This window comes from Gymnoscopelus microlampas, assembly GCF_963454915.1.
Source record: "Gymnoscopelus microlampas genome assembly, chromosome: 6".
NCBI classification, from domain to species: Eukaryota; Metazoa; Chordata; class Actinopteri; order Myctophiformes; family Myctophidae; genus Gymnoscopelus; species Gymnoscopelus microlampas.
Window position 1 is genome coordinate 24,243,446 of NC_139943.1, and position 17,977 is coordinate 24,261,422.

The 17,977-nt window shown below is 41.7% G+C and overlaps 1 protein-coding gene across 3 annotated transcripts in view; it reads left to right on the forward strand.

The window, feature by feature from the left end:
• ckap5 (cytoskeleton associated protein 5) overlaps positions 1–17,675 on the forward strand; it is a 35,251-nt gene extending 17,576 nt beyond the window's left edge. The window contains exons 26-44 of one of the 3 annotated variants that reach the window (XM_084061003.1): positions 23–114; positions 918–1,034; positions 2,472–2,594; positions 4,094–4,246; positions 4,372–4,575; positions 4,744–4,879; positions 5,277–5,470; positions 5,685–5,869; positions 8,216–8,389; positions 8,500–8,620; positions 9,602–9,781; positions 10,127–10,314; positions 11,142–11,217; positions 11,369–11,557; positions 12,011–12,148; positions 12,255–12,338; positions 12,829–12,988; positions 13,601–13,725; positions 15,087–17,675. In XM_084061003.1, coding sequence (XP_083917129.1) covers positions 23–114; positions 918–1,034; positions 2,472–2,594; positions 4,094–4,246; positions 4,372–4,575; positions 4,744–4,879; positions 5,277–5,470; positions 5,685–5,869; positions 8,216–8,389; positions 8,500–8,620; positions 9,602–9,781; positions 10,127–10,314; positions 11,142–11,217; positions 11,369–11,557; positions 12,011–12,148; positions 12,255–12,338; positions 12,829–12,988; positions 13,601–13,725; positions 15,087–15,347 — 2,900 coding nt within the window. In that variant the 3' untranslated portion in view covers positions 15,348–17,675. The remainder of the gene's footprint in view (positions 1–22; positions 115–917; positions 1,035–2,471; positions 2,595–4,093; positions 4,247–4,371; positions 4,576–4,743; positions 4,880–5,276; positions 5,471–5,684; positions 5,870–8,215; positions 8,390–8,499; positions 8,621–9,601; positions 9,782–10,126; positions 10,315–11,141; positions 11,218–11,368; positions 11,558–12,010; positions 12,149–12,254; positions 12,339–12,828; positions 12,989–13,600; positions 13,726–15,086) is intronic. The other 2 variants (XM_084061004.1, XM_084061005.1) reach the window with 2 other exon arrangements.
• The last annotated feature ends 302 nt before the right edge of the window (positions 17,676–17,977 follow it).

Sequence of the window (17,977 nt, forward strand, 5' to 3'; positions counted from 1 at the left end):
GTTCAATGGTTGTCTTTTTCAGGGTCCAAGTCTCAACCAGTCAGTGACGATTACGACGCTGTAGATGCCAAACCTGAAGTCAAGAAGGTCCGTGGTGGAGCTGCCATCAAGAAGGTACATTTTGCCTGAACAAAGTCCAACTCCTTTTGGATTATAGTTTTAGATGATATTTTGGCATTGGGCTGCAAGTCTGCAACTATCGATTATCGATTATTATATCAATTACTTGATCAATTAATAAAAACATCTGGAAGCATGTTTTTTTGCATCATCAGTCAAATAAATATATATATAATTTATATGCTATATCAACGAATCAACACAAAAAAGTAATAGATTTTTTAGTTTAAGCTCCATTTTATACTTTGTCATTCAACGGTGTTGTGCAAAAATACTGAAAATAGCCAATGTAAACAACTAGCAAAGCATCATGTTATGTTCTTGTAGATCTGCTATTTTTGGTATTTTTGAAAAGTTATTTATGATTTATTTGATAAAAGATTTGTTCTTTTTTTTATAATCGATTAAACTATTGAACCCCTAGTTAGACATGATGGCCATAGGCTGCTTTTACATAACATAGAAAACTCTGAATTCCCTCTTTGTTTGGTTCTGATGATACCTTCTCATGGCCGTCCAAGTAGGGCCATTCTATTTATTATGCTCAGTTTACATTCATGAAAAGGTCAGGGATTTTTCCATTAGTGCAGCACTTTTGCATGTTGCTTACTACCTTTGTTTATGTATTCAAATGTTCTTTTTTTTTAAATCATTGTGTATATTATATGAATGTGACATTGTTCCATTTACTTTCTAGCTTAAATCTGTACACCAGGTTTTTCATTCATTTGGTCCTTTTTTTTATTTTGTAATGATTGTGAACGTGTTTTGTGACTTGGTTGTCTCTACTCGCCCAGCCCCCTTCCCCTCTCGAGGATCCTGAACCCACCCCCCTCCCCACGGAGAAGGACAGAGACAGTAATGCTAGTAAAAAGCCCCCCGGCAAGGGGAAGGTCGCTGCTGGCAGTCAACAGGTAGATGTGGGGCATGGTTTGTGTTAGGCTATCGAGTGTCTTCATGATGAAATTCACTACGGTTTAGGCAACGGGGTCAGCTGCATAAGGAGAGAATGAATGCTGCATCTGTCTGTCTGACTTGCAGGACTCTTCTGAATTTAAGTTTTTGAATGAATATTGAATCCTTTTGAATGGATGACGAGTAAGAAAACAAAGCTGAGTATTATCATAATTGTTTATTACATACACTTAGGAGCGTGCTTCAGTGGGGACAATAAATCACGCGCTTTCCTAATGTAGATTTTCTAACGTTTGTCCGGTACCACTGTATCAAATATATATATATAATCAATACAGAGTTACCTCCCTGACTGAATTGCTGGGCTAATTTTATTATTTTTGCAACAGTTATTATATGAAGTGATTTTTAAAAAACGTCTATGGAATTTAGAATGGGGGAAAAAAACTTAGTGACCCAGGGGAAGGGGTTTCACGTCAGGTATTCTATAGACACGGACAAGTTAGACTGGTCTAACCTGAGGATTTCTAAATGGTAACGCTTACACCAATTCTGAACTAACTTGGATACCGTACCTGCCCCCCAGGCCTGGCCTGTTTTTCATTGAGGACACTCTTTAGCCTGACTCTGCCCCTGTCTGGCTTCCTTCCAGTGCACATTGGCCTGGCCCACCACTGGGCTGCTTCTAACACTGTCTCTGTCTAATCACTAATATTACTTGAGACCACACATCCATGGAGGAATTGAAACTTGACTGAATCAAAAAATGTATATACAGTATATATACATGAACATTAGTTATACATCTATACATCAGCATCAGTTAAAAGCTATGCACTTATGATTAATGTATACTCACCACGTTGTTAGCGTGTAGATAGTCTATTTTTGTGTGTGACAAGTGACAACATTGTACCATGTTGGCCAAGATCAGTACATTTAAGACCCCAAATCACTGCACTGCATGATTATGTTCTAAATGTCTGTGTTGCACCTTTCGGAGTGATGTCACACCTGTCTGCTTTTTTTCTTTTTTACACGTTAACTTAAGGCAAGTTTTCTTGGCCTAAACCTTGCCTTCTGTCACCCTTGAAGAGTGTACAGTATGTGCCCTCTCACATTCACAAAAAACTTTAATGATAATCAAAATATTGCAAATGACGCTTTTGCAACATCCATGTTTTAACATGTCAGCTCACTCACACAATTAAGCCTTATTTAAGCCTTATTTATGCTTTGGAGAAAAGGTGTTATGACATCGCTTGACAGTATATTCACCTGAAGAAAGTGTTTACGTGAGTCACATCAACACTTTTTTTCAGTAGAACGTACGTTATGTCTGTGGAGGGAAATCTTTGACCTTTTCGCCAAAGCATAATTGAGCTTAACACATGTGCTGTCCAGTGATTGTGATGTCACCATGCAATACTTACCAGGGTGCTGCTGCTAAGAAGCCCTCAGCCAAAAGTGCTAAGGATGAGGAAGATAAGTCTGGACCCATCTTCGTCCTCATCCCCAACGCCAAGGAACAGAGGCTCAAAGAGGAGAAACAACTTAAGGTACTGGGACGACTCTTGTGTTTGCCATCCGTCTTTCATTTTTAGCGGTGCCAACCGCTCTACACTTGACTCTGTCCGTATGAGCGTCTGTATGAGCGTCCGTATGTTATGTCCGTCCGCCCGTTTAGAGCACGGGATTTGAAACAGCTATAACTCCAGTTTGCAGCATGCCACCAAGTCCACATTTGGTATGTGCACTTAGACCACCAATAGGGACGAGCATGAATTGCTGAAGTTATCAAAGCGGGGTCCAGGGACCCCCAGCGTCTGTTATGTCCGTCCGCCCGTTTAGGGCAGGGGATTTGAAACAGCTATAACTCCAGTTTGCAGCATGCCACCAAGTCCAAATTTGGTATGTGCACTTAGACCACCAATAGGGACGAGCATGAATTGCTGAAGTTATCAAAGCGGGGTCCAGGGACCCCCAGCGTCTGTTATGTCCGTCCGCCCGTTTAGGGCATGGGATTTTAAACAGCTATAACTCCAGTTTGCAGCATGCCACCAAGTCCAAATTTGGTATGTGGACCTAGACCACCACTAGGGACGAGCATGAAATGCTGCAGCCCCGCCCCCTCTGTCTTCCCATTGGCTGGCCTTTAAACAGCCATAACTCAAGTTCGCAGCATGCTACGGAGTACACAGTTTGTACATGCACTAAAACCACCAATAGGGACGAACTGTAATTACCTAAGCCCCGCCCCCTCTGTCTGCCCATTGGCTGGGCTTTAAACAGCCATCATTACCGTTTGCAGCATGCTACCAAGTACAAATTTGGTAAGTGGACTCAGACCACCAATAGGGACGAACTGAAATGAGTTAAGCCCCGCCCCAAAGGCACCGCTTCCTTCACACAGGGTGTGATTTTTTATGAATGTCTGACCTAATATCCAACTCCTATTCTGAATCTGAAATATAGTGTTTACCAGAAGTACTGTTGAATATAAACAGTGTTTGTGTGTGTGATTTTTTTTTTTTAACCAATAGGCGGGGGGTGGGGGCCCTCATGTTATAGTTTAAGTGTAAGGTTGAAACACCTTCACGCCTCACAATGTCCTGTAGAAAAGATGTGAACTCCAATCCCACCTGCTCCTGAAGCTCTCACCACCTTCTCGGTTCTAAGCCTATGTTAATCTTGATAACTGTGAGCTCTATACAACTCCATCTGATTTTTGGTACTTGATAAAGCCGGTGACCCAGCTGCATGGGTATTTTGTCTGTGATGAGTGTAGGTTGCATTTTTACACTTGTGAGATAAATTGAACTCCCTATATGCCAGGGAGCAGTGAATGATTTTTGACACAGCCATGGATTGCATGGTGCTGGATTATTTTATTATATTCTCACAGTACTTCGGCCTGTGATCACTACCAATAAAGCTACCAATTAAGCATGCCCTCTGATTAAAAGCGAACTGGAACATTAAGCCCAGATGTCTGTTTGCTTTTCTGTATTACCGGACTAATTTACTTATGTATTATCTGCCTAATTTACTTCTCTAGATCTTAAAGTGGAATTTCCAGACACCTCGTGATGAGTACGTGGAACAACTCAGAACCCAGATGACGGCCTGCTTTGCCAAGTGGCTTCTTGATGAGCTATTCCACCCGTCTGACTTCCAGAGACATGTCAAGGCTATAGGAGTCATGATTGAGGTACAGTGCATAATGTGTGCGTGCGTTTGTTTGTTTCCTTTATCTCTTGTGTGTAGGGGTGCAAAAGTTAATTGAACTAATCGATTATAAAAATGGACCTACTTGTGTGTGTGCCGTTTTGACAGAGGCTGGAGTGTGAGAGCGATGCCACAATCAGCTGTCTGGACCTGATTCTAAAGTGGTTCACTCTAAGGTTCTTTGACACAAATACCACAGTACTAATGAAGGTTCTGGAGTACCTCAAGCTGCTGTTTACAATGGTGAGCAGAGAGGGTTACCACCTCAGCGAATATGAAGCCACCTCCTTTGTGCCCTACCTCATACTCAAGGTTAGCAACTACCTTTACTAACTGGGTGTGGAAGCAGAAGACAGACTTGCAGCATAAGCTAAGCAGTTCTATAGACTGGGTCTAAAATGTGCTCAACCTTCTCCCTTCTTCCTTCTCGCCTTCTCCCTTCCCTTCTATCCTTCTTTCATCTCCTCCTTCATTGTCCAGGTGGGGGAGTCTAAGGATGTGGTTCGTAAGGATGTGCGGGCCATTCTGACCATGCTCTGTAAAGTCCACCCAGCCTCAAAGCTCTTCCCTTTCCTCATGGATGGCACAAAGTCCAAGAACTCAAAACAGAGAGCTGGTACTGGTCACTCAGTGGATAACATCCTGATTCATTCAGCTTGTAGATTTGTACAGAAGAATGAATGGCAACATGTCCTGCTAATTGTTGATTGTTCATTTTAGCTGGATTCACATGTATTTGTGGCCATTGCTTTTTGCATTACTGAGCTAAGAAACATTAGCCCCATTTACATATTTCCAATGGGGATGATTCACAAATTCACGTTGTGAGCTTGTAGATCAGATATTTTCACTATAATAAATCTTTTTTTTAATTATAAAAAGGAACGGTTTTGGACTTGCAAGGTTTCCACCCGACAGTAATGATATCAGGTCAACATGGAGAATAATAAACCATGAAGAGTGTTCTAATAATGTGTCATCTATCTCCCTTGTTTTTCTGAATATCTTCCCAGAATGTCTGGAGGAGTTAGGGTGTTTGATAGAGGGCTTTGGGATGAACGTGTGCCAGCCGACTCCTGCCAAGGCCTTGAAGGAGATAGCAGTTCACATTGGAGACAGAGACACTTCTGTCCGCAATGCTGCCCTCAACACTGTAGTGGCTGTTTACAATGTGTGTGGAGACCAAGTCTACAAACTCGTAGGAAATGTAAGACGATTACTATTCTAATAAAATGATTCAGACTGTAAAAAAAACATGCGTCTTAAAGTATAAAGTTATAACAAGTCATATTCTTAAAGTTGTGTTTTGTCGCACAGTTAATAACTCTTTCACGTATCCTCTCCTCCTCACCCTCGCTCTTCCTTTCCCTGCCTCTCCTTCCTCCTCGCCTCGCTTCACCCTCCCTGCTCTCTTCCTCCAGTTATCGGAGAAAGAAATGAGCATGCTGGAAGAGAGGATCAAGCGTTCGGCAAAGAAGACCCAGGCTGCCCCTCCTAAGCAGAGTGCGGAGAGGAACCAACGAGAACACCCATCCAACCCCAGTGCTACCTTCCTCCGCGACCGCAAGCCTGCCCAGGGGTCCCAGGAGGACCCCAATAAATTGAAGTAATTTAACCACACTCTACCAGGGCATTCTGGAGACTTCTTTTCTTGTTACATCTGGCTTACTAGAGCGGCAGACATAAACAAAATGTATTCGAAGCTGTACTGATATCAAATGTCCTCTTTTTCTATGAATATAACTAGACCCCTGAGTGTCTATAGTGTATTAAAATTAGGTTTTCCCCACTTCAGTGTTTTCAAATCTAACATTCCAACTACTCTTCCATAAGCATGTCTGTCATTCTGTCAACCACCCACCTCTTTATTGTGACTGTTGTTTATCCACTGTGGGGCATTGGTAGTGGTGAGATTCAGACCATAAACCTCTTGACTTCTCTGTTTTCATAACTTGCTGTTCTGTCATTCTTTCCTGATCTTTATTACTGAATTCATTGCAAGTTCGGTTGCTCTCACAGACGTGTTTGGACTAAATATTAAAGAGTACAGAGTCTTTCCAATGAAAACTGCTATTGGAAATGTAGAACTCTGGACAGTTGGAAACATGACTGTGAAACCAACCCCTACGTGTGTAATCAGTTCTGCTCTAACTGATTGTCTTTTTGTCTGTCTGTCTTTCTGGATGGCCAAGCAGCAGCAGTCTGTCTGTCTGTCTGTCTTTTTCCTTGGCTGCCAGACAAGTCGTCCAGCGGCCTGTCTTTCTGTCTGCTTGCCTGTCTGTCTCTTAACCCTTCATCTCTCTCCCGTATGATTCCTCCTTTCTCCTCTCTGCCTGCCTTCTTCTCTGGATCAGAATAATGTATCGCACGTATAGGATGTGAGTACTACCTCCTCATGGCCCGCCTCTGTTCCCGGTTGTTGGTGGACATACTGCTGTATGCTAACTTGAATGCAATCTAACATTGTATGCATCACTCATGTTCTAAATCTCCCTAAAAGAACTATACTCGCAAGGGACATTTGAATTGTAGTCTGTCAACTATGTTTCATTGATGGGGAAAAGGTTTCATTTTGTTTTACACTTAGTAAAGCAAACTAGCTTAACTCATTGACTGCCAGAGTAAAAACATCGTCTATGCTGCCCTTGCCAGCGATTTCCGAGTGTTTTCACTAACCTGTGAAAAATCATAGAATATTATTCTTCACGACTCGCTGATCGCTTTAAAAGATGTAGGGAGGTCTCGTAGACTCAGAGAAAAATAATTGTGCCGCCGCGATGGTCCATTCCATAGTTGTGGGCAGTTGAATGAAGTGGTGTGGTTTTGCCCCAAAACAACAGAAATCAGAGAAAAAGGCTTCTTTTTTACACGGAAGTGGACGCGCTGTTTTTTGCAATCACGTGGTTTTGCTGCTTCTGTGCCTCTGAGGGACTCAGGTGGTGGTGATCGTGGGTTGGCGAACAGCGCCATCATAGTGGAAAACCACTGAAAACACCAAAAACATGTCAAACCCGTCATTGACAGGGAATGAGTTAACAAAACACTTAACAAATTGTGGCAGTCAAACCTTTTCCCCTCTATGGGGCATGTTTCTGCTGAGGTAACGTAATGGACTAATTTTCAAATTGTCCTCATGAATTTGCTAGGACTTTGTTGTCTCCTCCACCTTCACAACCCCTCTCTTCTTCGTTAAGTGGTCATGTACACCAGATGGATGTTTCATGTGCTTTGTCGTCGCGTAAGTCTTGTAAACGCTGACAAATATAATGTATTCAGTGCTCTGCCGCTATCTTGCTCCACAAACTGTATGGACTGGACTGGAATGTATGGTGGATGACACAAATAATCACTGCTCAACATTTCCTAGAGATGCCTTGAATCTTGATATCTGGACTTGATATGTTTGCTCTAGTGCTAATACCAAATGATGGTCTACAAAGGTTTCTGTGATGGTCTGCTAAGGTTTCTGTGCTGTCAAAGTTAACAGAGTTACTGTGGTTCTGTGAATTCCTGGGTGACTGACCTTTCAAGAGAACAAACATTCCAAGTGTCAGTTGTTTGATAAGGCATCTTATTAAATGTTGTTCTTTCAGTGGGAACTGTTGCTTTACCTGGGCACTGATCAGCTCCAGTCCTGAGAACCCAATTGGAATATAGACGAGCAGACCTGATGAGTTTCAAAGATCATCAGATTTGTGCGTTCCCAATAAAGATGATGACTTTGGCCAATCAAGATAATGATGTAGACTCTGGAGCCTCAACTGGATCTTTGTTAGACAAAGAACCACCAAATCCATAGACTGAGAATATTGAAGTTTCCATATTGATTTTAGTGTCCATGTTGTAGATGCAAAGCGGACATTAGTTTTCAGCCAGGACTGGAGCCGAATCAAATAAAAGAAGAATGTACTTGTCTTAACATACTTTATTCTTTCCTTCTCCTCTTCTCCAGCCAAGCTCGTCAGAATGCCGAGCACAGGGAGGCGTCCCACCCGTCCATCCCCAGGGAGTTCCAGTTGGACCTGGACATGATCGAGACGGACCACTGTGGGGTCAGCGAGCTGCCAGACCTGGTCCAACACAAACTGGACGAGCTTCTGGAGCCCATCATGATCCCCGAGCCCAAGTTAATATGGAAACAGACACACACACACACACATGGACATGAACACACCAATACAATGTTTATTGTTTGGCTTAATTCCCCGCCATTAACAGAGTTTTGTGTGTGTTCAGGATGCGTTCGGTCTCCCCCCACTATGATGAACTACACAACAGCACAGCCTCCACCATAAACTTTGTGATCTCCCAGGTGGCCAGTGGGGACATTAACACCAGTGTGCAAGCTCTGGCACAGGTATTATTACACTCAACCATGCACTAATCCAAGTGAAGTTTGGTTGAGGTTAAGAACGCACATACAGTATGCATTAAGACCAGAGAGTCTCATAATGCCCTTAACGGGTTTAATTACAATGAATGTAAATAGAAAGTACAATTTTATAGCCTTACTTATTAACCCATTAACACATCCACTGCCAGGCCCGTAGTCCTACGGGCCGTTAAATCCAACCGTTAACTGCCGTTCCCGTAGTCCTACGGGGCGGGTGTTTTCCCATGTTAAATCGTGTTTCCTGTCTAGCGATCAACTTTGGACGCCATTATCTCGGCTTGTTTGTTTTTCTCTCCGCATCCCCCATTGTAGCGTTTTGCTCTCGTTCTGCAAAACGGAGTGTCGGATCGCGGCACGGTTTTCAGCGTTTTGTTCTGTCGGGTCCCGTGTTTGTGTCGAACCAAATGAACGCGGATTTTAAACGGATTTAGCGGGGCCTATGACGGAATCAAAAAAACAAAAAAGGTAAGAAATAGCTTGGCACTACGATGGACGTTCTGAGATTAGCCGTTGGCAGTGGATGTGTTAAGACCAGGAACTTGTAGATCTGCTATTTTTTTTTAAAATCTTGACTGTGTGCAAATCTTTTAGTATACATATTTTTTAAAGTGAAGATTTGTAACTCAAATCTTTGCTTCTGAGGGTCCCTGGAACAAAATATTTTCAGATATATTTATATATATATATATATATATATATATATATATATATATATATATATATATATATATATATATATATATATATATATTATTTTTTTTATTTTTTTTTAACTTAGGATTTAGAAAATATTTTTAGAATCGGCCTCTGGTCTTAATGGGTTAAACAGTAACTGCTTTCATTAGGGTTAGGGTTAGGGTCATTTTATCTAATGCCAGATGCTATGTTTGTAGTTTGGTGACCTCTGATTTGTGTCTAAGCTGTTTGTTCCTGGGCTTTCCACAGATTGATGAGGTACTGCGTCAGGAGGACAAAGCGGAGGTCATGTCGGGTCACATTGACCAGTTCCTCATCGCTACCTTCATGCAGCTGAGGCTCATCTACAACACACACATGGCTGACGAGCGGCTGGACAAGAAGGACATCTTCAAACTCTACAGTTGTATTATAGGAAACATGCTGTCTGTGAGTGTAATAATGCACTTATCAATTTAGGGGTCCTGGACATGAGAATGTTTGATGAAGATTTTTCAAAACTTAAAAAATAGAAAATAATTATGTTTTGTGAGCTTGCTATTCAAAAGCCTAAGCATAGAATAGGGTTAAAGTGGTTAACCTGATGTTGATACTATGTTAACTAAGGTAACTAGGTAACATCTCTTTGGGAAGCAACAATGTACTTCCATTTAGTCTTTATGACTCCCATTTCCTCACACTAAACTAGCTGTGCTAGTTAGCTTCTTGTCAGGCTGTAATATCCTGTTTTAAGAACTGTTGCAAAAAAAGTGATATCCCTGGTCATTTCCCTAGTTGTTCTGGATGGAGTCTCTGGCCAAAGAGGCGTCCATGGGTGTGTTGAAGGACCTCATGCATGGTCTGATAACTCTGATGTTGGATGGCAGAGTGGAGGACATAGAAGATGGTCAGCAGCTGATCAGATCGGTCAACCTGCTGGTTGTGAGGGTACTGGAGAAATCAGACCAAACTAACATACTTAGGTAAGCGGTATGAGTGTAATGCTTGATATATACTTGTCGCTTGCCGAAAATAACAAGCTGCAAGCCTGAACTGTGAGGTTGCAGGTCCTATATTTCTTGCAGAGCGTAATACAAATCAGGCTTTATGAGGTGGGTGATGTCTGACAATAATGACCTTTCGCTAAACCCTGCCAATGTATGGAGTCATACATACGTCAAAGATGACTGACATCATAGGCTGGCCACATGAAGTCCAAGATGGAAATACTTCCCAACCCTGTTTAAAGACTAATTTAACACTAAAACCACTTTAAATTATGTTGGAAAATTATCCCTGGGACCTGTTCAAAAAACATTTATTAACTTACAATACGGAGTATAGGGGCCACTACATTATTGCTAGAAATGAATTCTGACTGCCTGGGTGGTGCAGGGGTAAAGTACCTCTCCACCACAGCGAAGTCTGTAGTGTTTATACAATTGGTCTAGTTCGGAGGAGGGAAGCTGGGCGTGGAGGGCGATGTGGCCTGTGCAAGCTAACGGGTTTTTAAGTTCCTCTTTAATGGTAAGACCGCACCAATGGAACTAGTCGCAACTCCTTGCAACAAAACAGTTATAAGGCCAGTCCGCTCCAATGCAACTCCTTGCAACCATTATCAACCATTATCCCCCGGTAGGGGATAATGGTTGCAAGTAGTTGCATGTTGCAAGGAGTTGCATTGGTGCGATCTACCTTAACACCACACACATTAACGTCGCCACGGCCGCACATAAAAAGCACAAAAACATCCCACTAATATCTTCATTCAACATACCTAAAATTGATAATTTTCACTCTTCCTATCCAGTGCTCTGCTGGTGTTGCTGCAGGACAGTTTAATCACTACAGCTGGTTCCCCCATGTTCTCTGAACTGGTCATGAAGGTAAGCATTTTCAAACATTTTATCAATCACAATCAGTTTGTTCTTGGGCTGTGTAGTCATTTAATGAGAATTCATGTGTGTAAATAAGTGCCAAAAATGAGTTTGAAACCAACGAATGCACTCTCTCTTTCCCTCTCTTCCTCCTCCACAGTGTCTGTGGAGGATGATCCGGTTTCTTCCAGACACCATCAACAGCATCAATCTGGATCGTATTTTACTGGACGTCCATAATTTCATGAAGGTCTTCCCGAAAGAGAAACTCAAACAGCTCAAGAGTGATGTCCCTCACAGGACCCTGAAAACACTGCTGCACACACTCTGCAAGCTCACAGGCGCTAAGGTAAAACTCACGTAGATATACACGTACACACCCAATTGTCATGTATAATGGTGCTTTTCCAAACAGTGCTAAAGTTAAAGTTACCGTAATGCTGTCTGGAAACGATTTCCATTTAATCTGTACAGTTCAACAAAAACGGTTTCTGATGATAATTGAATTGAGAAACATGCCTTCAGTTACTCAATATTGACATTACATTTGCAACATTTAGTTGAGCCAGTTCTTCTATGCAATGGAAAAGTTCCTTAAGTACCTGTTTTTCCTCAGGTGGCAATGTTTAAACAGGTACTTTAACATCACACTTGTGTGGCCAACAACCTGTAGATGTTGTAGTTCATATTTAATGTGATTTAATGTATATCATTTTAATTGAAATCATGGGCATCATTATTAATGATGGGTAATTGTTCATTAACTTTTTCCTTACTATATTTTTTTGTGAATATTATTTAGATTCTTGACCACATGTCAATGATTGAAAACCGCAATGAGTCTGAGTTGGAGGCCCATCTGAGGCGGGTGGTCAAACACTCTGGAAACCTCTCTGGAATCAAGAGTGACCGAGGCAATGAAAAGTCAGGCCTACGTATGGTGAGGAACACACACGTCCCAAACAAAGTACACACCACGTACACGCACATAAGACAAAGAGTTGTCTGTCGATTTGTAAACTTAAGTTCTGATTTATTTCATGCAGGATGAGAGGATGTCCAAGGCTAAAGTCAGCGACATCCTGTCAGAGATTTTTAAGAAGATCGGCTCCAAGGAGAACACTAAAGAGGTCGGTTCAGCTCTTTGTCTGGATTATTAGCTACAGAAAGTTACATTTCTCAATCACATGTCCTACTGAGTTACGTGTTTCTGTCCTTGTCGTTTGAGCCGCTATAAAGTTGTGAGTGAGAAAAGACTGTTCATGTGTACTGTCACTGTCTGCAAATGTGTCCACCATAGGGTGCTGAAGCATTATTATTGGTGCATTTAGATTTAATTTGTCATAATAATGATAATACATTTTATTTGTAACACTTTATTTGACACAGATCTCAAAGTGCTACATGGCACAAAAAGTCAAGAAAATAGATAAACAGTACAAACAATTCATTGAATAAAATTCAGATCAATAGTAAGAGACCCCCTGTCCATGGTTTTCAGACAAACCGTGGTGTAACTGTGTTTGTGTCTCACCTCTGTCAGTTATATGGTTTAGTTCAAAACCTTCACCTTGTAACACAGCCCTGTAAGTGACTGTCTGTCTGTATGTCTGTGACCAGGGTTTGACGGAGTTGTACGAGTATAAACAGAAGTACTCTGATGCCGACCTGGAGCCCTTCCTCAGGAATACCTCCCAGTTCTTCCAGAGCTACGTGGAGCGAGGCCTCCGAATGATCGAGTCCGAGAGAGAGGGCAAGGGCCGCATCCAAACATCCACAGGTACACTGTACCTGTGGACGTAACAGCACTCACCCACTCACTCTCTCACACACACACACAGTAGCCCCGCCTCTCTGAATGGGTACTTATTTATCCAAAGAGTGAGAAAATAAAGGTCCACCTACAAATCAACTACAATTCTCAGGCTTAAAAATTACCTCACATTACACATGCAGCCGCCACCGCTACTTCTGGGTACCATGGCAGAATTAATTACATTTTACATGTAATCTTATGTATCAAATCTAAATACATATCATAACCGATACAGGGTCACCTTCCTGACAGAATCGCCAGACTAATTATTTGTATTATTGGAACAGTTCTTATATGACGTGATGACGTACTCTATAAAGCCACCTATATCATAGGTAGTGTATCCTACAGGTATCTTAGCTTATACAGCTACCTGTATTATCCACAGGTATCCTAGCTAATGGAGCAATCTGTATTATCCATAGGTATTGATATAGCTTATACATCTACATCCCCGTCTGACAAAAAAGTAAAAGTGCAGTCACTCTTGTCTTAATTGTTAAACAGGCTACTTGAGTCACCCAAATAATATTATGAGTGGTTGTTGATCCTTGCGTCTGCCTCCTATGTCTACAGTCATCCCTCAGCACGGTGTCGACTCTACTGCTCTCAACAGTGGGAACGGAGAGGAGCTGAAGCCTGCTGTATACTACGAGAGACTCAAGATCCTCCGACAGAGACAAGGCCTGGAAAACTCCAGGGTTGGTTGATAAAAACTATACTGCTGCTACTACACAGTCAAATCCCCAGTGTTAATTTAACTCTGAATGTACCTGTAAGGGTTCATTTAGTTCCATTTGAGGGTTTAAACGACTTCTGCTATATTGTTACTCCTGCAGAATTATTCTAGGTGATCCCCCGTCAACTCCGTTGTACATGCTACTTCTCTTAGTACCATAACTCTAAGAGAGATTATACAGCAATGAGCAGCAGCCAGCCGCATCAATGTCATTACAGACGGACAGCTTACTACAAGAACAGCAGCCTCCCAGTCAACTTAAACAGTCATTCTGGGAATGTGTTCCACTGCCGTTTGACTGATTTCCTACAGTGGACATCTCTTAATCAACTAGGGTTTCCTTTTATAAACCGAAAATGAAACTTACCTGGAGTTCGTGCAATAGCCTAAAGCGATCCTTTCTCCCTTATTGTATGGCTTTTGTTTTGATGTTAATATTATAAATTCCATGGCAACCAACAACATTGGATAATGATAGGCCTACATAATGTTGGCTTCATGCATCCAACACGATAAAGTTTGCGCTTCCGCCGATGCCTGGTTACATTGAAAAAGTAAATGAGTATAACATAACACAGTTGGAAAGGGAAAGAATCTCTCCTGTCCTTGACGATAACCAATCCTACAGTTTGCATTCTGTACAAACGCACACATGGAGCCTATAGCCTTGTTTTAAGGTTAGGTAATATAATGGTTTCAATAAAACTCGGTGAATATGCATTCAGTGCAGCATTCTCGAGTCAGGGTTTGTCTGTCTGCAGTGTGGTCAGCTAACGAGGGCCATAACTTGAAGATGTAGCTTGTAATCCGCAAACAGGTGGTTCTGTGATCTTACGCAAAATTAGCACAGTAGATCTCAATATCAGTCCTTTTCAGAAATGGTAAATGCACAGTATAGTGAAGCATGTCTTGTTCTACCACAAACGTATGTTCTCAAAACCTGCTTTCTATCAGCCATTATTGACGTAATTTTGCACTTCCACAAATCTCTTGTCCTAGCTGCGTCATTTACATCTTGGCTGAGAAATGCATCGACTTTAAGCTGTATTAATTAATCAATTATTAATATTACTGTTGCTCAAAACATGCTCTTGTTGAAAACCAACAAACCTATCCTTTAATCAGTTTGATAGCCAATGCCATATATGCTTATCAGTCCATCATATAATATAATGTCTATTGTCTTCCATACTGCAGGCGGGGTTGGACGTTTTTTATAGTACTTAATGCTTTTATCGTCTCATATTATATTGATTCACATTCAATAGCAAGTTTCTTCAGTGCACAGCGCATCAACAATATTCTCTTCCTCTCTCTCTCCAGTTGCAGCAACAAGGACTGGGAGGAGGTGAAGAGGAGCAGCAGCGTGCCCCCATCTCCTCCTTGCTCTCCAAGCCGTCTGTGGCCTCCTCCACAGACATGCTTCACAGTAAGCTGTCGCAGCTCAAAGAGTCCAGAGAGCTCTTCCAACAGGAGCACATCGCGCACAGTCCCCCGCCGACAAACGCACGCTCCGCCTCGCCCTCGGCCAACCTGGACGACCTGAAGAAACGTCTGGAGAGGATAAAGAGCAACAGGCAGTAGGCGTAGGGGAACTCAAGAGCACCCTGAGATCTCAAACAAATTCCTCCCTAAACCTGGTGTTAGAAAACAAACACAGGATTGTTTCTGTTTTTTGAATTCTGTGTTTGCACTCATATTCTGCTAGTAGGAAGAAGAAGAAAAAAAAACGCACTTGAACCGTAACACCACCCCTTCCTCTGTGTTAACAATACATTTCAATTTATAATCTCAAAAGAAACGCAATGCCTGGCCTGACACACATAACCTTCTCACCCACTACACCTGTATCGGGTTCAGCTGTTATTAAACAACCAACTAAATGTTCCTTGAGCTTGATACTGAGTCGAGTTCAGTATATCTACATCATGTTCGTTGTATTGTTTTGAAATGTGAAAAGTAACTGTTACTCAGGCAGACGTTCACATTTGGAGGGTTGAAGGTAACAAAGACTTATGAGTCTAAATCTGCTAGGGATAATACTTATATCGGAAGTTTTATTTACCGACTTTTCCCTATTGAACAGAGTCCATGGTCCGAAATGCCCTGTACCCCAAACACACTACAGTGTACGCAAACTTGTCTCGTTGTGCTATACAAGAGAAGTGGACTATCTTGTTGTTTTCTTTCTCCGTTAATTATCGTGGCACAATATATTTGTATATACTCAAGGTTGCTAACCACTTAGCCATAAAGAAACGCTTTTTAGAGTTGCATTTCCATAGTCAGCGGAGCGGACCCTTTGGTCCACATCTGATGTTCTTGTGGTTCTCTCAAGAGCCCGGAACCATGTGGAATCTGATTTGCCCATGTTTAGGCAGCCATGAGGCAGTCGGGTGTTTGTATATATGTATGTTTGTACGTATGTGTGTACCTGTTATAGTTAGGAATCGGATGTTTTGGAAATGCAGTCCTCATGGTGTGCCTGACACTTGGTTTTAGGTTAACTATGGCTCCCCCTTGTGACTGAACACTGTCATAGACTAATTTTGTTATTCATTCCTCTGCTTTGGTTTGTTTTTATATCCATGTTTGTTTTTTGTTTTTCAGAACTGTTCTTTTGTATTCCATTAATCTGTCATGGTATTGACAGGTCATTGAGCTGGTTCCACCAAGCATTAGAAGTTCTCAAATGTTGGAAGAATAACTCAGAAAATTCTGAAATCTAACTAATTTCCTTTTGAATGGAATTCCATGATAAGTAGCAGCATACAAAGATGTGTGTCACCATTGCACCAGAGAGATATAGAACTTAGCAGTACTATGTCTCCACCATGGTGGCACACCATTGTGCATCTTTCTGGCACAGAGTTGAGCTTCTATTAACTGGATAAAATAAACTGTTGTAGCCAGGTGTGAGGAAAATCTAAACTAAAGGTTGACGTTATTTGCTCTGTGTAAGCATTTATTAATAATTACTGTAGCAACTAACACACTTGGAATGGACAATGATGAAGGTTGAGACATGTTTAAATTCATGCTGAGTTAACTACCCCATTGGGTCCCCAGCTTATCTTAGTCACTGACACTGACGCTAAACCAATTCAACGGATCAGCTCACTCGCATATCTAAACTTCTCTCCAGGTGACTTGTCAAATTTATCTCATTTTGCCGACAGTCTGAATATGTCTGTGGTCCCCATTTTAGTGTATTGAAGATGGGCCATGTCGCTCGCAGGAAGCACACTGTAATTAAATTGGGTGCAGGAATTGAAGCAGCCCATTTTTGTTTTTTGTGGGTTCAGGCAGCCAATCAGGATTTAGGTTATAACTCATCTACCCTCTGTTGGGTCCCATTCAGGAACTTCAGACTAAGCAGAGCCTTAGATGGATAGTTTTGGTCAGGATGTGTGGACTGGAGCCATAAATGGATCGTTTTGGTCATGTGTTGACTCTGCTGTGGACTTCCTCTTCTCTAAAACAAAACTATTGGCTCATTGAATTCATTAGGTGTGAGGGGACCCAGAACATAGTTACTTTGGAACAGTCATGATCACCACTGGAATCTGAAATGACCAAACTCTTGTCTCTGTCTGGCCCTGGGCCAACTGAAGGAATTTCACCACATTCTGTTCTCAAGAGCATGGCATGAAGTAAATGATTGTTTTTATTTTTGATGTAAATAAAGTTTGCATTACTAAAAAGCTGCTTAATTCTTTGTTTTATCTGATGAAGATGGAAGATGATGATGCTCTGTCAGGCTTCTGTACTACTGAAGCTGAATGTTGAGTGGGAGGGGAGACACTGTTTTGTATTTAAGTCAAATGCCAGTAGTGTTTACATTGTTGCTCTTCAGTTTTATGTGTATAATCCATAGTGGAAAATGGCAATAAAGGCTGTTTTTTTTTTTTAACAAACTAGCTCTGGTCTCCTATAGTTTTCATTGTCTCCGCCAGGAGACTATGTTTTCGTTCTCGTCCTTCCGTGTGTGCACCAAGCTAACATTGGTCAAGCTTCACGTGACAATATGTTGAAAGGGTGTGCTTTGATTGGCTAGCGAGACGCATGATGAAATAGAGACCTATAAATAGGTATGTCACTTCAAAAGATCATAAATATCTTTTGAAGTGAGGAAAGACAGGAATAATCAGGAACAGTACTGGCGGAGACCTGTGCTCCGAGGAGCACATTTTCTAGTATTTATCATGTAATTA